Source organism: Ixodes scapularis, unplaced genomic scaffold (genome assembly GCF_016920785.2).
Source record: "Ixodes scapularis isolate PalLabHiFi unplaced genomic scaffold, ASM1692078v2 PGA_scaffold3__209_contigs__length_174095766, whole genome shotgun sequence".
Lineage (NCBI taxonomy): Eukaryota > Metazoa > Arthropoda > Arachnida > Ixodida > Ixodidae > Ixodes > Ixodes scapularis.
The window spans coordinates 68,616,825-68,635,580 of record NW_024609868.1 but is presented as its reverse complement, the minus strand read 5'-3'; the positions used below and the strand labels follow the sequence as shown (position 1 = coordinate 68,635,580).

The 18,756-nt window shown below is 42.2% G+C and overlaps 1 protein-coding gene across 1 annotated transcript; it reads right to left on the bottom strand.

The window, feature by feature from the left end:
* Positions 1-281: 281 nt before the first annotated feature.
* On the bottom strand, positions 282-18,693 carry LOC121837395 (nose resistant to fluoxetine protein 6-like). The gene is made up of 8 exons (XM_042293012.1): positions 18,643-18,693; positions 15,325-15,490; positions 10,040-10,122; positions 8,765-8,887; positions 6,178-6,298; positions 3,741-3,927; positions 846-988; positions 282-516 (listed from the first exon to the last, which is right to left on the bottom strand). Exons 2-8 carry the CDS (start codon positions 15,475-15,477, stop codon positions 337-339), a joined length of 990 nt encoding a protein of 329 aa, XP_042148946.1. The 5' UTR covers positions 15,478-15,490; positions 18,643-18,693; the 3' UTR covers positions 282-336.
* Positions 18,694-18,756: the final 63 nt, after the last annotated feature.

Here is an 18,756-nt window from a genome sequence, read left to right as displayed (position 1 = left end):
TTATAAATAGAGGAGAAACTCGAGCCGTATGTGAATGGCGCACAGCTGAAAAATCTACGTGTTCCGGGCTTCGATCCCGGGATTTATTCATAACCTGGTTAGCACGCTCTGCCAAACGTGCTAACCAGGAGTTGGGCGTCAGTGAAGCAAATAGATGTTATCAGCTTCCACCAGTCAAAAGAGCAGATTTCTTTGCCAAAGAAAACGGCATCGAGCATCATGTAACATTGGGGTTACATATTTGTAAATTCATTGCAAGAAAAGTAACGAGATAGAAGGATGGCAGGTATGCCATTAAAAACGAGCATTGTGGCATTGGACTAGTGGTTCCTTAGATCATAGCTGTGATTTCTCCATCTTGTCTTCGGATCTGTGTGTGCCATTCGTTTCTGATTTCAGTCGTGTTGGTCGATCGAGTATCATCTTTTCGAAACGGATCGTGGGTGCCTCGACCATCAGGTGAACTAAGTAGGCGAAGAAGATGCTCACAGTAAAAACACCAGCAGCCAGAAGGAACTGAAAAAGAAGAAACCAAAACGTAGGACCCAAAACCGGAAAATGTTGCATTATTTAAATCATCAAACGCTGTTGTAGCTAGCAGGCACCAAACATTGCGAGACCTACAAGATTTATTGTGTGACGCAAGCATTCTTAGCGAAAACTGTGAATGTAGGATATTTCCAGTATTTTAAGTGGCATTTTATATTACAGATGTTGCGTCAATAGAGAGGTGGCTAGATTAAATAGGCCAGCCAAATAACAAAAGTTTGATACTGCTAATCTGCGTTGTGTCATATTAAAATTCGGACTTGAACATCAAGAGTGCTTCAACCGAAGATACTCACTTGGAAGAATTCATCCATCTGTATCAGAGTTCTAACTCGCATCGAACGGAGATAGAAAACGAGTCCATGAACCAAATATATGCAGTAAGTAAGCCGAGACAATGGCAGGAAAAGATTCCAGCCAAGAAACTTGCACAGGAGGCCTGTTGATTAAAAATAAAATGAGTCATTACAAATGTTCGGAAGTATATGATGGCGCCTCGCAATTCGTGGAAGGCTGAAAACATTTTTTGCCTACCGATGACTATTTCATAACGTTTTGGCTTGTGTTTTTTTAGGGTTGTATTTAAGTAGACCATATATCCTAAAACGCTTATATATTTAAGGGGTAATATTCAGCTTAACATGAGATATATACATAAATGTTATCATTTTATTTAAATTTATTTCTCTTTAAACAAGGGGAAGAGGGGAGGTAGAGAAAAAAGCTGCCATTGCAGCTTGACGAGGCCCCTACCTCCCTTTACAGTACAGCGCAGAACAGGACATCTGCAAATGCACCATGCAGAACCAAAAAAAATTCAAAATAAGCACTTGTACCAGATTTAGCACGATTGAAAAAAGAATACTAGGTACATCAAAAAAGGACATTTTCACATTATGTTCCTCATTCAAAAACGATATCACTCTCCACCAGGAGTTCTTTAACATTTCTCTTGAAAATCGGAAAGGAACACTGAAAGTTTACCTTTTCTTCAATTTTGTTTAGCAAGGAAAAAACTTGATAATCCAATTGTTGCTTGCCGTAATTTGTTCTTACTTTGGGTTTTTTTTCAGATATTTTGTTCTCAGTGCATCATCTGAGCTAACATTTTTCGGTATTAGGTATAACTTCTCTTTTTGGATAAACTGAAGTAATTGAAAGTAAAATATTTTGTTAGCCTTTAGCATAGTGAATTTTTAAAACAGTGGGTCCGTACGTAAGTCTCGCCAATTACCCTGAAAATTGTCCAGCATGCAAAGAATTCGTTTTTGAAGGACTATTATTTTACTATAGTTCGTCATAGTTGTGGTACCCCATACCAATGCACCGTATGCTATTTTTGAGTAACATAAAGAATAATACAATTCCTTTTTTAACCATGGAGGTAGCAGTTTATGAATTCTATATATGCATCCTATTGATTTAGATAGTTCAGAACAAAGTTTTTGTATATGCGTCTATATGCGATAAACTACTAAAGAAACAACTAGCTAGAATTGTATTTCGAAAGTAACCATAGTGGTTCTTCCTTGTACATTTGAATTAGATCACTGCTATTTAGGCACAAGGAGCATTTATATCTTTACTGCTTAATATTTCATGCACGGACCCCCATAATATAGTGAGAATGCGTGCAAAAACCAATATTCAAATCACACCGTCATGGCTCATTGCTAACGAATGAACGCTTTACGCAGCTGACAATTGCAGTGGTGCAATAGATAACCAGACTTTCTCGATTTTAAATGGGGCGAAAATATGAGGTTAGCGGCACCCCAAATGAAGCAATGTAGAAGCAATGTGGATGTTGCTCGAAGAGTACAACAAGATGCTGCTCCTCGTTACTGCACTCTCCTTTCAAAAGGGCGTTCGGGGTTTATAGTATTTGTCAACAAGTAAAATATGAAAACCTTTTCGGGTACGAGACGTTTCCGTCTTTTCGACTGGAATCGCGCTAGGTTAAATTGCATATATAATATTATAATCTAACCAAAATAAATTGCGCATTTCAAATTGCGAATTTTTTTCTTTGGCAGATTACTCCCGGCATTGAAGTGCTCCACATCGGGTGGTGCACTCTGCCCATAAAGTAATTTTTTTTGTCTTTTTGAGGTAGAAAATATTTTAACAAATCCTCCCGCAACTTGAGTTCTCAACAACATTTCTACTTGTAACTAAACGCGACAGAAGGATGCTGAAACATCTCGTTAATCCGAAAATAATAGAAAATCCTATGTACGAGTTAGGAGCACATCGTCTGAGCCACCGTAGAATGGCCGCCAGGTTGTATGCACCTGGTAGGTAACACGCAGCACGAGCACAAACCGAGTTCTTGTCAACTAAAGAAACACGAGGCGTGACAAGCCCGGAGCAACTCGTTGGCTCTCCGCGGTGAGCGAGGTTTTGGCACCAGCCGACTAGAACGCCGCAAAACAACGATCGCGAAACAAGAAGCGTTCAGATGACAATTCAGGCCCTACGTGTATTAAACTGTCGGTGCCTCAATTAGGAGAAAACCGTTGCTCTTGCTACGAAAGCCCTACGTAACAAGTAGATGGGACTCTTCACGGACAAGGTCCGCCATGAACCCGTCAAGCTCTTCGGTTTTCCCATATAGTCGATGACACCTAAATAGATGCGGGGCATTGCATTAGTATGTTCACGCTTGTTGCGTTGTTACATGTTTCTTTTTGTTATTATCGGCTGATTGAGAAAGCGCTCTTGCTGCAAATCGATAATCAGACGTTTGGTGGTGACACGCCCCGCGTTTTTCAAGCTGTCAAAGACTGATCGTCCCGTCCGTCTAACATGCAATCTAGTTTGCTTGTTTTCTTCACATTTTTTTTTAATCTTGGCTCCACGTTGTTGGAAATGAAGCAAGAGAATATTCTTAGCCAGTTTAAGCTGTTATAGCTACTTTTCTGTTATCGTTATTTCTTGTTAAAGTGACTAAGAAATTGTTTGTTATTAAAAACGAAGTTGTGAACGACACTGAGCTTATTTACGATTCATAATTGACCAGAACCAAAGTTTAGTGGAAATATTAGGCATACAAGAGTCTATAATCTGCAGCCCTCAGCTCGACTGTCAGTGTTCGTGGCTTTGAGATCAAGTTCCGTCATATGTTTTCGACTTTAGTTCTTGTCACAAAAAGAGTACGACATTGGAAAAAAAAAAAAAAGATGACATACCTCCTCGGCCAGTGGCGCATGCATACGAAGGCCAGAAAAACACTAGCGCCCAGAGCGTTCGGTGGAACCCTCCATAAAGTGCGGCAGTGACGTCGTCTGGTGTAGTTCCATTGTTCCACGGATATGTGACGAAAATGACAAAAGACCCTAAGGCGAGAGATGCGAGCCACAGAACTTTCTGCAGCAGCTAGAAAGACAGAATAAAACGCAGGATTGACGCCTAAAAGAAAATGCTCGTAGCAGAAAGAACAATAAAATATATTATTTTTGTTAAACCCCCCAACCATTAGACTTGCGAGGTAAAGTTAGAAGAAAAGAGATTCGTAAAAGAAACCTGTGGTTTAGAAGGAAGAAGTGAATGCAAAGAACAAACTGACCCAGAAATCTCAAATACAATTATTTCTCATGGGGCACCCGAAACCCGTCCAAAGTGTTTTCGTGAATTGTGGAAACACAAGGGCCATGCGGAGTTTCCTTTCTACTGTTTTTTGCGCTCATGGGTGTTGTCTTGACAGGAGAAGCTACTGTTACAACTTAGAACCATCAAGTCCTAAAATTTGTTTATCAAAAAGCACGCAAGCTGGGAACCCTCGGCTCGACCATGTTGCCTTGCTTTGTATCACTGAATTTATTCCAGCCCTTTTCATATGAGCCCTTTGACGGGCATCAAAAGAAACACAGGCGTCACGAGGAATGTTGTCACTTTAATGACATTTTGTAAAAATAGTCTGTACCAAAGTGTCAATTTTTGATAGTAGGAGCTGCGAGAGAAACTTGCGAGAGATACAAATCATCTAGGCTAAAACAAAAACAAAAATTGATATTTTTTTTTTTTTAGGCACGCTGTTTTATGAGTCAGTGTAGGCCACTGATAATTCTCTCAGTGAGGTATAATATGAACACAAACGTGGCACCTGTGTTGCGTACTAATGTATGCATTAAGTTAATGATTCGTGACGTCTATCGTTTTACTTTGTCTCTTTTTAAATTGTGAAACATGACCAAAAATTAAGAATCAAAGTTTGATTACTTTTTTGCTATTACCGAATGGTTTTTAGGTAGTATTGGAAGACGATTGAGCTGTAGTCGGCATAAACCTACTTTGTGTCGCGGGCAGAGGAACAGCTCACGCCCCAGCATACGATATATCTCCGAGGACCATTTCACACGGCTATAAATAAATAACTTTGAATGTGTAAAGGAACCGTCAGTGTTCCTCCTTAAAGTTCCCCCGAAAAGAAAAGAAGTTTTTTTTTTTTTTTTAACAGTCCGGTTGGGTGTCTTAACCAGACTGCTTAAAACAACTTTTTTTTAAACAGTATTTTATGTAAAAAAAAAAACACAATTTACTGGGGAAGAATTTTTTTAGAGCAATATTGACGGCGCGAGACGCGATTTAGTCGGATGTCACCTCCTTTTCACTTGTTTTCTCTCTTGGCGTTTCGGGTGCGTGGAGGAGAGGTGGATCGGCTTCGCCTTCACGACCGAGACGGTCATTTCGGAATGACCCGTGGCGTCATAAACTTCGCGCGAAGAATTTCGAATAAATCTCTCGCCGTCAATATTGCTATAGGAAAAATATTTTTCGCGTAAAATTTATTTTTTGACACACGTGTCCCAACCAAACTTTAAAAAAAAAGTTTTTTTTCTTTTTAGGGGTTTTGTAAATGATGGGCGAAGTCAGACAAAATAATATGTGCAACGAGTAGTGTAGTCATGATATATGATCTATATCTGTGTAATAAAACAAGCTGGGCCGTCCGTGAAAACATGATGGTTCAAACGAATTCATTATCTAAAACTCTAATCGTTTTTATGTCTGTTTATGTTTCTGGGTGTAGGAATAATAGAGCCTGATTCTGGTACATGGATGTCAATCCTTCCTAAGGTTGAAACATAATTACCATATTAAAGTGTCGCTGTTACCACCAAAGGGGATATGTCACTAAGCTTTGGACTTTTCAATGTCATAAGTGTATTTGTGAAACCTATGTAGTCGTACCAAGCAATAATGTGCGGTTATTTGCAAAGTGCAAAAATAAATGAATATTTTAAAAACCTCAGATGTCATCTGTTTTTTAAAGGGTCCATTTTCTTGAGTAGCGGCGGTCTATGCTAATTGCACTGAGAACGTTCCTGAGAACATATAAACTGATTCAGGAACTCTTTATATACTTTTATAAGCCTCCTTACAGATTTCACATGTCAGCGTATGAGCCCGCATGGGCTAAATTAACATCTTACTAAAATTAAATCAACATAAGGAATTATTCACGCGACATTGAATCTATCACTTTGACAAACGCGTGGCCACTGGAGTACCGAACGCCATCTTTTTGTGTTTAGCGGCTAGTGGCATTATTTTGTAATAATTATTCATTTACACGTAATACTCGATAACAGCATGGGCAGAAAAAGATGGGGGAAATAAACTTACCCAATGAATATGCACTTCCTTGTGAACGAAGGCCAAGTAGCCGCACAAAATGCCTAAAACGTACGAGCCCACATGCGTGAACGGGCGAAAGTAGATCAAGCTCAGTGACTCCGACAATTTTCTGTGAAGAAGAAATACAATACGGACATTGAGAGCCTATTAAGGTGTTATCGCGGCAAATGCAAAGTTTTGAATGCGAAAGCATGAACTGTCTCATGGAGCGAGCCGACGTCATCAGCTTCGAAACCACCACGCGCAAAGCTAGCCAACGGCACTTTTTACACTTTGGTCCCATTGGTTGTCGCGCGTCGACGAAGCTCCCATTGGCCGCTACGCGTCAGTTTGTGAGGTGTCATCTTGACTGTGTTTTCACACTGTTGTGTTATCAGTGATCACCGCGTTCGCTCGCCTCTTATCGGTTGTACGGCGCGTGGCAATATATAGGGCGTATGGAATAAACCAAAGGGTTCGTTCTGCTGGAACTACGTTGCTGTCTGTTCCATCCTCGCGCCGCAAGGCACACTACAGTATGAACGATCGCTCATCCGATGGCGCTGAGTGTCCGCGAGGCAGCGGCTCCACCGTTCTACGCCCAAGGTCAGCGCGTTGTACGCCGCAGATTAAAAAAGGCGCGAAGAGCGGCGTGGGTGCTTTCGCATTCACAACTCATAAGAGGTGCTTAGGTGTACCTCGTGCCTTTTTGGGGGGGCTTGATTTTTAACAGTCATTGTTTGTTGATTCAGCCATCTGACAAAGCTACTTCCGTTCGCTGGGTGTGAAATTAGCGAGATTCGGGAACTACAGTGACACAACACAGCACATTGATGTGCAGTCACTGAGAAAGTGAGGGAGAGGAGGAGACGAGAGCGCGCGGGGTCGTCAGAACGCCGAATTCTGATTGGAACAATTCGTGGGTAGACCTAAAGCTAGCTGCATTTGTCTCCACTGCACTGGTCGAACGCGTTCGAATCCGAGAGCCAAACGCCAGACGCCTTCGTCCCGTGTTCTAGCGCGTTCGAGTAATGCAGTGTAGATAAAAACTACTAGCTTTAGGTCTACCCACTAATCGTTCCAACCAGAGCTCGGTGTTCTGACATCCCTGCGGTCTCTTACTTTCTCGGCGCATTCAAACCGTATCCGGACAGTGCGTCTAACTAAGCAATAACGACAAACCTCAAACGGGAAGCAAATACGGCACCTCGTGTATTAGTTCCCCCGCCAAATGAGCCCATGTCTTTTTATTTCCCCTTGACCTTAACCCATGACGGCGCACGCTTGGATGCCATGTCGTCGCGCGTTCCCTCCGCGTTATCTATGTTGTCCGTTGGTTGTCGTGCCTCTCCTTGCGGTCCGGCCTTCCAATTGAAGGCGCATTTTTAGAGCACTTGCTCGTCGTATATAATCCATGGCAGCTTGAGAGGTGCAGGGCACTGCTTTTGATGTTCGCGCTTCTAGCTCCGTATCTACGCTCTTCGGCATTTTTATCTGCAAAATTCCGCAACCTAACTAGACTGTGGAACGATGACAACATGCACCAAATATGCTATACCGGGCGTTTCTGAAGCAGTCAAAGACGAGATAAAAGCAAACAAATTAATTAATCAGCCATGCCTCAGTCTGTGTACACTTGGAAAAGTCGCGTACGCATTGAACGATTTCAATCACTTCAAAACTTCGCCCAAGAAGTTGTCGCAAGCAACGTTCGTCTAAAGAGTTTTTGTTTTGTTTGGAATGGAAAAGTTGTAATGGATGCGTCTTATATTTATTTAGAATTTGGAAAGTCACCACACAGCTTACACTCTACTACGTATTGTAATAAAAATACCAATCTAGCTACTAAACGCACATCTTAACTAAAAAAATACAGTGATGGCGCAGGCGAGCTGGTGTAGACTTATGACATTTTTAAGTCACATCAGTCTGGGTGTAGAACAAAAAGTGGAAGAAAACGTATCAGAATAACAGAAGGCAAATAGGCACTTTACTTTCTGTAAGCTTTTTTTTTCTTCGGATTTTGCTTGTTTTCCGCTCAATATCATGTGGTTGCAGAAACTTGTCATTAATTTTCTTATTCGTACCGATTCTAGTCTTTTTTTTGTGTCACCTCAGCACTGTCTGTGACGAAGACTGCGTGTAGCATACATATACTTAATATATTTGAAGGTTCTGAATAAATGTATATCATCTCATGGCTAACTAAAACTAATTGAGAACACGTCGCGGTTTTGCGAATGTTTTTCACTATTGAAGCTTTGCTTTATCTGGCCTGTCTGATCCATTGTGAAACGTCAGTATTATTTAGTGCCCTTGCTCCAGTGGCGCAAAGCAAGCACCGCGAAAAGCAAACGCTTCGCAAACAAAATATGCATGTTTGACTCAATTCATAATTTGATGAACAGCATGTTCAGAAATATATATTATTTCATTTTCAATGCATTGGTGTTGCTTTATTCGAACTTATACTCGCATTGCACCTTTGACTTTCTCTACAAAATTGTATATTTTTGTTCCCCTTGTCTGTCGATAGCGTTTGAGTGCACTAAAACATGCCATCACAATACTTTGGCCTCTGTCTGAGGGAACTTACACAGTGTCATAAGTTCCAAAATTGAAGGCATAAAGCTGGTCCCACAAATGTATTTGGACGGATGTCAAGGCTGAGAATGCCACAGCAGCCACTATTCCGATAGCGCACGAAATCTTTGGAAACCTGTAGAAAACAAAAAGAGAAAGGCGTTATTGTGAAATGTTTAACAATATCAAAAATTAAAACGTGAACTATAATGGCAATGTCACTATCGAGAACCAGCTTTTACGGTGCTAAGCTGTGGGTAGCAGCAGGTACGGAAATGTTATAATTTAACTAGAAGGTCGGGAACGTTGTGTTTTCAGATCGGTAAACATGATTTCGAACAAAAACACAAACTCAACCACCTCTTCGCGGACGACGTGGCTTTTGTTAATAACGTCGTCTTATTTATTACCTCTCAAGTTTCTCTCTATACTATCATTCGGCGCAAGCCTATGGTGGCCGGGTTCAGGGAGGTTATCATCATCGTATTATATCGAGTAAGAAAAAATTGAATGTCTGAACGATCCGGATTGTTGTAATCTAGTTCTACGCTACTTTGCTAAGAGATTATCACCACCTAAAACCAGTGCCTGCAAGCTGGTACCCCGGAACCTCAAGGGGTGCATTCGTACACGCACTTCTTTTACGCATGTTCTTACCGCTTGGCCGTTTTTGATGATCTCTAATATGCGAGTTCCTTCATTTGATTATAACTAAGACGCCATAATACTTCCGAAATGTTACGTTTCCATTTTCTTCGATTCTCAATAAACATATTCGATGAAACTGCGACAATTTCACGCTGCGAAAATTATAAAATTATTCTATCCTTAGTATAGTGTGTCTCAGGCATTTGCTTATCTAGATGTAAGGATTACACACGACGTCCAATTTTCAATCCGTCTATAGACCAAGTCCAGAATATGATGTATACACTATAGTGATTCAGAAAAGAGTTTCCAGAATTAAACAAGAATAATAAAATCTGGGCACCAGAGCAAGTATCTCAGCTAAAAATGTTTTATCTGGGAGCAGGAAACAAAGCAACGTTACATTATTGCACGTTACAATGCAGAGTATTACTTATAACTTAGTTGAATGAAATACATGCAAAGTTACATTACAGGAATAGTGAGCGAAAATCGAATTAAACTTTAAAACTTGCCTCATGTGCGCCTACGCTTCAATTGGTCTTGTTTCTTCGTGCGATTTTAGTTTGTGAAGTGTGTATTTTGTTACTTGCAAGTGAACGTCTCAAAATGGTAGCCGAGCTCTGGAAGTACTACTCACCTAATAATGAGCATGGTCAGGGGTAATGCGATGATCACAAATATCTGCATATCGGCACCAACGTACCAAAAATGCTGCAGACACTGCAAAAAAGACAGTATTAGGATCTATGTTGCCATTATGTTCTAAATTGTTAACTAATAATTACACAGCGGTAACTGAAAATAAAGTGTGACTAATGTTTTTTTTGAATGGCCACATTAGATGCGAGTTCTCAAACACATATTAAAAAACAAAAATAAAAACAAAGCGCTTTGCATGAAACATTACGCGGGTGAAGAATGTTTTATCTGGGAGCAGGAAACAAAGCAACGTTACATTATTGCACGTTACAATGCAGAGTATTACTCTGCATTGTTGGCCCTTGACATGTCGAAGGTCGGCGGTAAACTCTGAGATGAAGCCAAGACGTCTTATCTCACGCGCCGAGTAGGACGTGTGGTTGCCCCGTAAGGCGTATGTCAGGGGCTTTTGGTCTGTGAGCACATGAAACGGTCGTCCTTCTAGGAAGTAGCGGAAATGTTTGACAGCCAAATAAATTTCAAGCAAGTCACGACCAAAGTTGCTATAGCGCGTTTCCGCAGGCTTCAGTTTTTGTGAATAGAAACCAAGCGGTTTCCAGACTCTGTCTAACTGCTGTTGCAGGACAGCTCCTAGAGCTGTGTCGGAGGCGTCGGTGAGGAGTCGGTTGGGTGCATCAGGAAGTGGGTGGACAAGAAGTGTTGCATTGGCTAAAGCTTCTTTCACTGTGGCAAAGCCTGACGCAACCTCTTCGCTCCATGGCACTTCTGATGACGGTCTTTTCTTTGTCTTCAGAAGGTCTGTCATTGGTTTAAGAATTTTCGCGCACTGTAGTATGAATCTGCGATGTAAATTCACCAGACCCAAGAATTCTGGGAGCTTGCGCAGAGATGTTGGTCGTGGACAATCGCGAATCACCTTTACCTTGCCTTCCAGCGGCTGGATTTCTAGCTGGGTGATGCGATGGCCAAGGATTACTAAGCTATCCACTCCGAAGACGCACTTAGTAGGGTTAAGGACAAGGCCGAATTCCTGTAGCCGGTCGAATAAAACTCTGAGGTGTTGCTCGTGCTCGTCTGGTGTGGCACTATCTACAAGAAGGTCGTCCAAGTAAGCGAAAACGAAAGGCAGACCTCGCGTTACCTCGTCAATGAATCGCTGGAACGTCAGAGCAGTGTTTTGCAAACCGAAGGGAATACGGACGTATTCAAACAGTCCGAACGGTGTAGTGATGGCCGTTTTCATTATGTATGCCGGTTCCATAGGAATTTGGTGATGCGCTTTTACCAAGTTGATTTTTCTGTAGATGGATGTACCTGTTAGATTTTAGAGAAGCTCCGAATATGCGGCAGGGGGTAGCGATCGGGAACTGTGCAGGCGTTCAGCGCTCTATAGTCTCCGCACGGTCGCCAGTCGTTGGGGTCTTTTTTAGGGACCATGTACAGAGGTGATGCCCTATTTCTCGCTGGGGGTCGTACGATGCCTAGCTGCAACATATGGTCGAACTTACGAAATGCGATGGCGAGGCGCTCGCCGGCAAGCCGACGAGGGCGTGCGGAGACGGTTGGGCCGGTAGTTGTTTTGTGGTGCGTGACTTCGTGCTTGGCAGGGAGTTCAAGGTTGTTGTGTCTTGAGAGTGTGGGGTATTCAGTGAAGTAGGCTTCATAGCGCGATGTAGCTGGAAGTGGTTGTAGCAAAGTCACCGTGAAGTTGGAAAGGATGCCTTTCCCTGACAATGATGTTGTCGAATCCATGAGTCGCCGGGCTTGAAGGTTCACACACAGACCAAAATGTGAGAGGAAGCCTGCTCCTAATATTGGTTGTCGCAAGTCGGCTACGATGAAAACCCATCGAAATGTTCGACGCAGTCCGATTTCGATGGTGAGGGATCGTTGCCCGTACGTCTTGATCGCAGAGCTGTTGACGGCACGCAGGGGAGGCGAAGGCGCCTGCTGCTGGAGGCGGTCGTTGCGTGACGCTGGTAAGATGCTGACTTCAGCTCAGTGTCAACAAGAAAACAGTGCCCTGCGATTCGACCGACGACAAAGAACAAGCGGCTTGTTGTGTGGCCTTGGTCACCCACCGCTGCTAGTGCTGGGCCACGGCGTTTCCCGACCACGAGCAATGTCTCGTGCACCGTGTGGCTCACTCACCAAAGCGGCGATGGTACCAGCAGTGCTGGTCAGAACGCGAATCTCGTGGGGACGCAGAGCTGTAATGGGGGGGAGTGCGTAGCGGGGATCGCGACGGTCGCGCTGGAGTTATTTGTGATTGACTCATGGCAGCAATGGCGTTCGTGAGCTGCTCTAGTTTGGTTTCTATGTTCAAAGCCCGTGTTTCCCAGGCTGTTGGTTGCGGTGTTGCGACACACTCACGGTCCGCGAGGAATATTCCGCGGTGCGGTCGGCGAGCACTGCCAGGCGGTCTAGGGGCATGCCTTGAGGAAGCTTCTAGATGAACAACTCCCGCAGTATGGAACCGTGTGCTTCTGAAGCTTGCGGTCCCAACAGCTGCTTAATGCGGTGTAGAAGTTGCGTCGGGCAACGATCACCCAGTTCTTCGGAGGTGAGGAGCTGTGGGATAGGGGAGATCTCTGATGACATTGTCCTTTCGAGAAGTATTGCCTTCAGATGGTCGTAGGCATCTTCTCGTGGCGGTAGGGCCAACACGTCGTCAAACTGGTCTGCCACCAGCGCTTGTAAAGAGGCGACGACGTGGTAGTAACGCGCATTTTGCGTTGGGATCCTTCTTAGGTGGAAACAGGTCTCGACCTGGGTAAACCAGACTTGCGAGTTCTTAGGCCAGAACGTTGGTAGACGAACCTTGATCGTAGCGAGAGCGGAGTCAACAAAGGTTGCTGTCACGTCACTGTCGGAAAAAGCGTTTCCTTGATCTATGTTTAGCTTGGATCCGGCGTCCGAGGTGTGAAAGTGACGTTGTTCAAGATTCCGCGTCACCAGTTTGTAGAAAAAAAAAAACGTCAAGCGACTCCGATGTCTCGGATGGAATGTCTTTAATCACGCGCGCTCGCGACCACAAAGGTGTTTGTTAATGGCGATGGTGCTGCGTGCTAAAAGAGAAAATCAAAAAGCAACGAAGTGTCTAGCACGGGGCCCCTACAATTTACTTACATAATGTGACGACGAGAGAACGTTTAAAACTAAACGACGCCAGAGAGTATCGCGACGAAACATGTCGGACACCAACACATTTTGAATCTCGAGTTGAGCCGACATCAATGTATGTCAGAAGTTCAAAATGAGTCTATATTGGGTTTGTGTGACTGGGTTTATTTATTTATCAATTTAAAGTGATATTAAGGTTTTATCGCAAAATATTTTTCGACTTTTAGTAAATACTGCTTTGAATTATCCCTTGATATTCCTAATCAATAAAACGCGTTAGTTTTTCCCCCTTTTCTCACGCAATAACAGCTGCAGAAAAAAACACTTAAGAAAAACCAGCACAGTTAACATCATCGGGTCGCAAGAAGAATAAGCAGTCACGTGTTATGGAGACAATTATATGTCACCAGATCTTAGCCTAGCCACGCGTTGGCTAAATTCACTGAATCCTGGGAAAATAGCATCAAGCTCTCCGTTTGGACGGGATATTGATTTAGGCCATGGCAAATTTTTCTTTGACCTCTTCATTCTTGTTAAACTGATCCGAATTCCGGGTGACAGGTTGTTTTAAAAAGGCATTTCTTGAACAGCGATATTTTGTTATTCATACACCGGCGAAACAAGCGCACATCTTCACTCCGCCACCACATGCGGCGTCGCTGCTTGCCGTCAATCAAAAATATTTTTTGTTGTCTTTAAATATACAAGAAAAACATTGCCATTGCGAGGGATTTGTGGAAATAAGCATGATTGGTAAGTTCAATGCATGCACACCGCCAAAGTCGGTTTTATTTGTGAGGAACGCTTTCAGTACGATTATTCTCCATAGCCATCGTGGCGCGAGTGGTTTAGAACGACCCTTTTGAAGTTTAGAAAATCCGAATGAACCAGAATGGCGATTGCCATGGCGATCAGCATATCACCTTGCTAGGTTTGGTCGTCTGCATGTTAGTATCTTTTCATGTAGGGTGGCAGGCTGTGGGAGGCAATGGCCCTAGTTTCCCAGAAACCAATGACTTTGGGGTTGGCAAAGCACACGGCACGCATCGAGCTCCACTATTCTCGTTATTGCAGCGATTCTGCACGAGCCACCACCCGAACGAATGCATGGGTATGGATTGTCACGAGTCCACAATCAATGCACACGCAATGCTCGTGTCCACTCTACGAGCTGCATTTAAATATCGTCACCCTAAATATCCCAAAATCTTGATGACGAAATCCTTGGGATTGTTGACAATGCGAACAATGCGATCCCCACAAATTCGTCATCAAGTGCTGAGAAGAGACTGAAAGAAAACGAATGAATTTATTCTTAAAATTACGCGGCGGCAAAAAAAAAAAAAAACAAAAAAAAAACAAGATTCTTGTTTTGTGGCGCTGCGTGCGAGCGCATTTGGGTTCCCTTACTTATGCGGGTAAGCTTGCAAAAAGTGAGAGCCATTCCTGGCCAATCTCGTGAACGGTCCCTTTCAATGCAACCGTTTTGATTTATTTTAAAACGTCCCTAGAAACCTTTAAGTGACATAATTCATGATGATAAAATTCGTATACAAAATATTTAATTCTGTACCATAACTAGCTAAAGTAAAAGAAATATCGTTAAAAGCCGATTAATCATAACATATAATGACTATTTGGCGCCATCGTGTGCGCACCCCGATTGTTTTTTATCTTTAAAAATACTCGTTACAACCCCTTTTTTTCGGAAAATTGTCGCGGCCTCAGTTTGGTTCCCTATATTTTACAGAGAATCTTTGATACTGGTGCATTAATGGCACCAATTATATTACGAGCTTCGTATGTGTCGCCATTAAAAACAAACATTTAACGACTTAATATTGTTTGTAATTATCCCTATGGGTGATCAGTGTAATACGTATAAATCTCTTAGTTCAAAATGATCTGGTGTATTGAGATTTCTTTTTCCTTCTATTCACCTCCCACATTTCACTAACAATTTTCTCGTCTGTATTATATGAAATATTTTGCAACTTCAACTGGGTTGTTATGTTCAATACTTTAGATTCTGCTGCCACTATAGACTAAATAAGCATATGAACACCAACACATAAAGCAGTGCTAAATTCGGTCTATTAAAGTTTAGAGATAGAAGTTAAACCACCAATCGTTCAATACCATTGCGCGGTCCTGAAGAAAGTTGTCGTTGTGAGTCAACACTCTCCACCAACTTGTAGCGCACTCTTGGACCATCATCTCGTAGGTTTCCTTGTCTGCCGGCCCGGAGCCCATAAGGGGGAGCAGGAATGCTACCAGCATGACGAACATCATTGGAAACGTCAACCTGCGATGATTATACTTGGTGAGACCGAATCCTGAGCTATAGTTGGGGGATCTTATCTAAAATGTTGAGTATAACGCACACAAAAGACAACACGAAAAGAACGTACAGCCTACACATAGCGCTAATTTGCAACTGAAGTAAGCACTGTCAAATCTGTGGAATATATAGCTGCAAACCAACATACATAGGCAAAATATATGAAAGACTCTTGGAATACTGGCAAACGTAATTCCTACATATCTCGATGCATAAACTCATTTGCGTATAATAACGATAAAAAAGCGCTGACGCAGTATGAAATCATGATGTAAGGCGCAAAAAACAAGGGACAAAAAAAAAAAAAACATACAAATGGAGTTTTTTTTTCTTTTTCAGTTGCGAAATTGTTTTGGTTTCAATTTCGCTGGTTAGTTCCTAGCAGATTCTAGCCAGTATAGCACATTTCTCCAACTCAATCTTGATATCATCACGTTCTTTTAAGTCAGTTGTCGACAACCCGCGGCCCGCGAGGCAGTTTTATGCGGCGTCGGGCACCCCGCACACACACTCCAGGACAAACAGTACCTTTGGTCACAAACCTGGCAAATAGAACATGATGAGTCTGAACAAATTCGATATTTTAAAGATTGAGTTTGATGATCAGGTGATCTGATACAGATAATAAGCTAACAAATGCATTTGAACCGAAAGACTTTGTTAAGTTTTTCGCTGGCCTCCGATATCTCGCAGCGGCTTTGATCGAAAGTTTTTGTTACGGCAAATATGCAAGTTTTTTTTTTCTTTTTTGTATGTAACATTTTTTTTTACGCGGAAGTTTGTTCCGTGGATGCTGTGTTCACTGTGTATTTAACAGGCTCTGCGGACGTTAGACGGTGCAATATTCATGACGATCGGTCGGCAAACGAAGTAATATTGTCAAATTGGCTTCGTATATATTGGTTTCATGAGTCATGTTACAATTGCGCATATAATGGCAATCGATAATAATCGCTAGATCATTCCTTACAATTTGCGTAAAGGAGATGGTCTTTGAGGTATTAATCTAGAAGTATTCGTATGTTTTCAGTGTGACAGGTAATTTCAAAGAACTAGTCACACTGCATAGAAAACGACAGAGTACTGCTTTGTCGTTTTCTATGCAGCCTCCGGTCGACGCTTCCACCAACCACACACTGCAGAGAAAAAGACGTAACCGGCACGGTTACGTCACTCTTGTACCTTGATAATGAGGCGCTCTTTCTGCCGGCACTTTTTAAAATGCCGACAAACATTAAACAAACAAAAAAATGTGTCGCTAATTTCTAAAAGATTATTGCGTTTCGCAAATTGTATGAGTTAGTCTGGCCATTATTAGTGATTGGTTTTGAAACTGCAATTGCGAAATGACTGATAATGCCAATAGTATAAACATTTCATTAGGTAATATTAGTTAATTAGCCGAAAAATCGTGATGAATATTCCCCTGCCTAACATCCGCCGACCACGTTAAAAAAAGATCAAGGCAGTAACAATATAATAGTCATCACTTATTTTTTAATATACGTAATATAAAAGAAACACCCTGCATATTTGTGAACGTGTTTTTTCAAGATGAAGGCCGTGAAGTCAAAAGTGGGTCTTGCCAATAACAAATGAGTACCTCCGAAATGTTTTACGACTCTGTATTGGGAGCTTTAATGTAAATGTTTGTATCTAATTGTCAAGCACTATTGAACACCGAAAATCGTACTGGGAGGAGGCTCGAGCCATTTCACGTCACGCGTACCTGGATCAAGAGATGTCTTCGCATATAGTTTTTTTTTCTATATGACAGTTGTTTCTTTTGTTTTGTGGGCTAACTCTTCCCATTTCCGTTTCTCCGCCCGGCTCACTCCATCTCTACTTTGTGACGATTTGGCCCGATGCAGCAAACTTTTGCCGACCCCTCTCTTAAGCGAACATCAGGACATCTTCCTGTATGGCCAATATACTGTTTTCCGCATGTGAGGGGTATAGAATAAAATACTCCCGTGACGCAAATGACAAAATGAACACGCATCACATACACTACTCAACCACTTGGACGAGGTAGTCAGTTGCGATCCAAATGAAGGGAAAGATGGAATTATCGAGCGCTTTTTACCTTCAGAGCCACGAAAGGATGGCAGCGGTGGCTGGCCCACTTAAACAAGTATCTTTCCGCGCCCGAGTTTGGGTGCGACAAGGCGCCAGTATTTTTTTTTTTTTTCTGGAGCGGTCGATGGTTTTGTTTTCCAAACAATTTGAATTGCGACCGTATAAAAATTTTATAATGAATGCCCAAAGAATTGCATGAGGCTCCCTCACAATCGCCATAATTTCCAAGTTTTACCAGCCGAGCCTCGCAAACCTTGGCATTTGTCATTGACTTGATATGTTTGTTAGACACAAAAAGCAGTAGGTGAAAAGTGTGCGACTTTTTTCCCTTTAAACACTCCTATATAATATTCTGGTGTCCGGGTTTGTATCGCTAATGACTTACTCTGGCGCCTCGTACTTAGCTATACACATTGCACAGATGAAAAAATGCATTTCGCATCGAACCCCAAACACTCAAACCATTGATAAAAAGGTAGACACCTCTGTGGCAGTGAAGTTATAAAATCTACCGCAAGGTGAAAGGCATATGTCCATGAATAAAGAAGCGATTTCTCTGTATCGTAGCTACTACTTTTTTATAGGGCGACGTTCTTCACCGGCAACGCTCGAATCACATTGTCGCATAGTTACACATTTTATTACACGTAGTTCAATTCTGAGAGAACCCTGTGATTAACAAGCCAAAGGTGACTTTCAAGCTCAAGCGGAATATGGCTCAGACATCTCGCTCGAGAGTTCACGTCTGAGACTGACAGTTCTTGGTCACTCTGTTTTTTTTTGTTTTTTTTTTTGTTTTTTTTATCCGAACTTTTCTGGATTTTCAAAAATTTGTGTGGGGTTCACAGTAAAAGAATACATCTGTGCTCATTTTAGAAAAGGGGTGCGAAAATTTTTTGTTCTAATGTTTTTTTTCCTTAATCGCAAGCCTACGTTATTCTGTTTTAGTAATTATGTGACTGTGTGCGTGTACGTCGTCCCAGTTCGTGTCTCTTTACCCTGTTTTACCCTTTTAAAAGCAAATACCATCAACTTGCCTGACGTAACGTCTCAGAAATCGATCGAGGAAGAAGAGGAACGAGTTTGCCTTCAAAATCGTCTTGCGGGCAGCAGCTGAATTGTACGACAGAAGAAATCCGCTGTAAGAAACA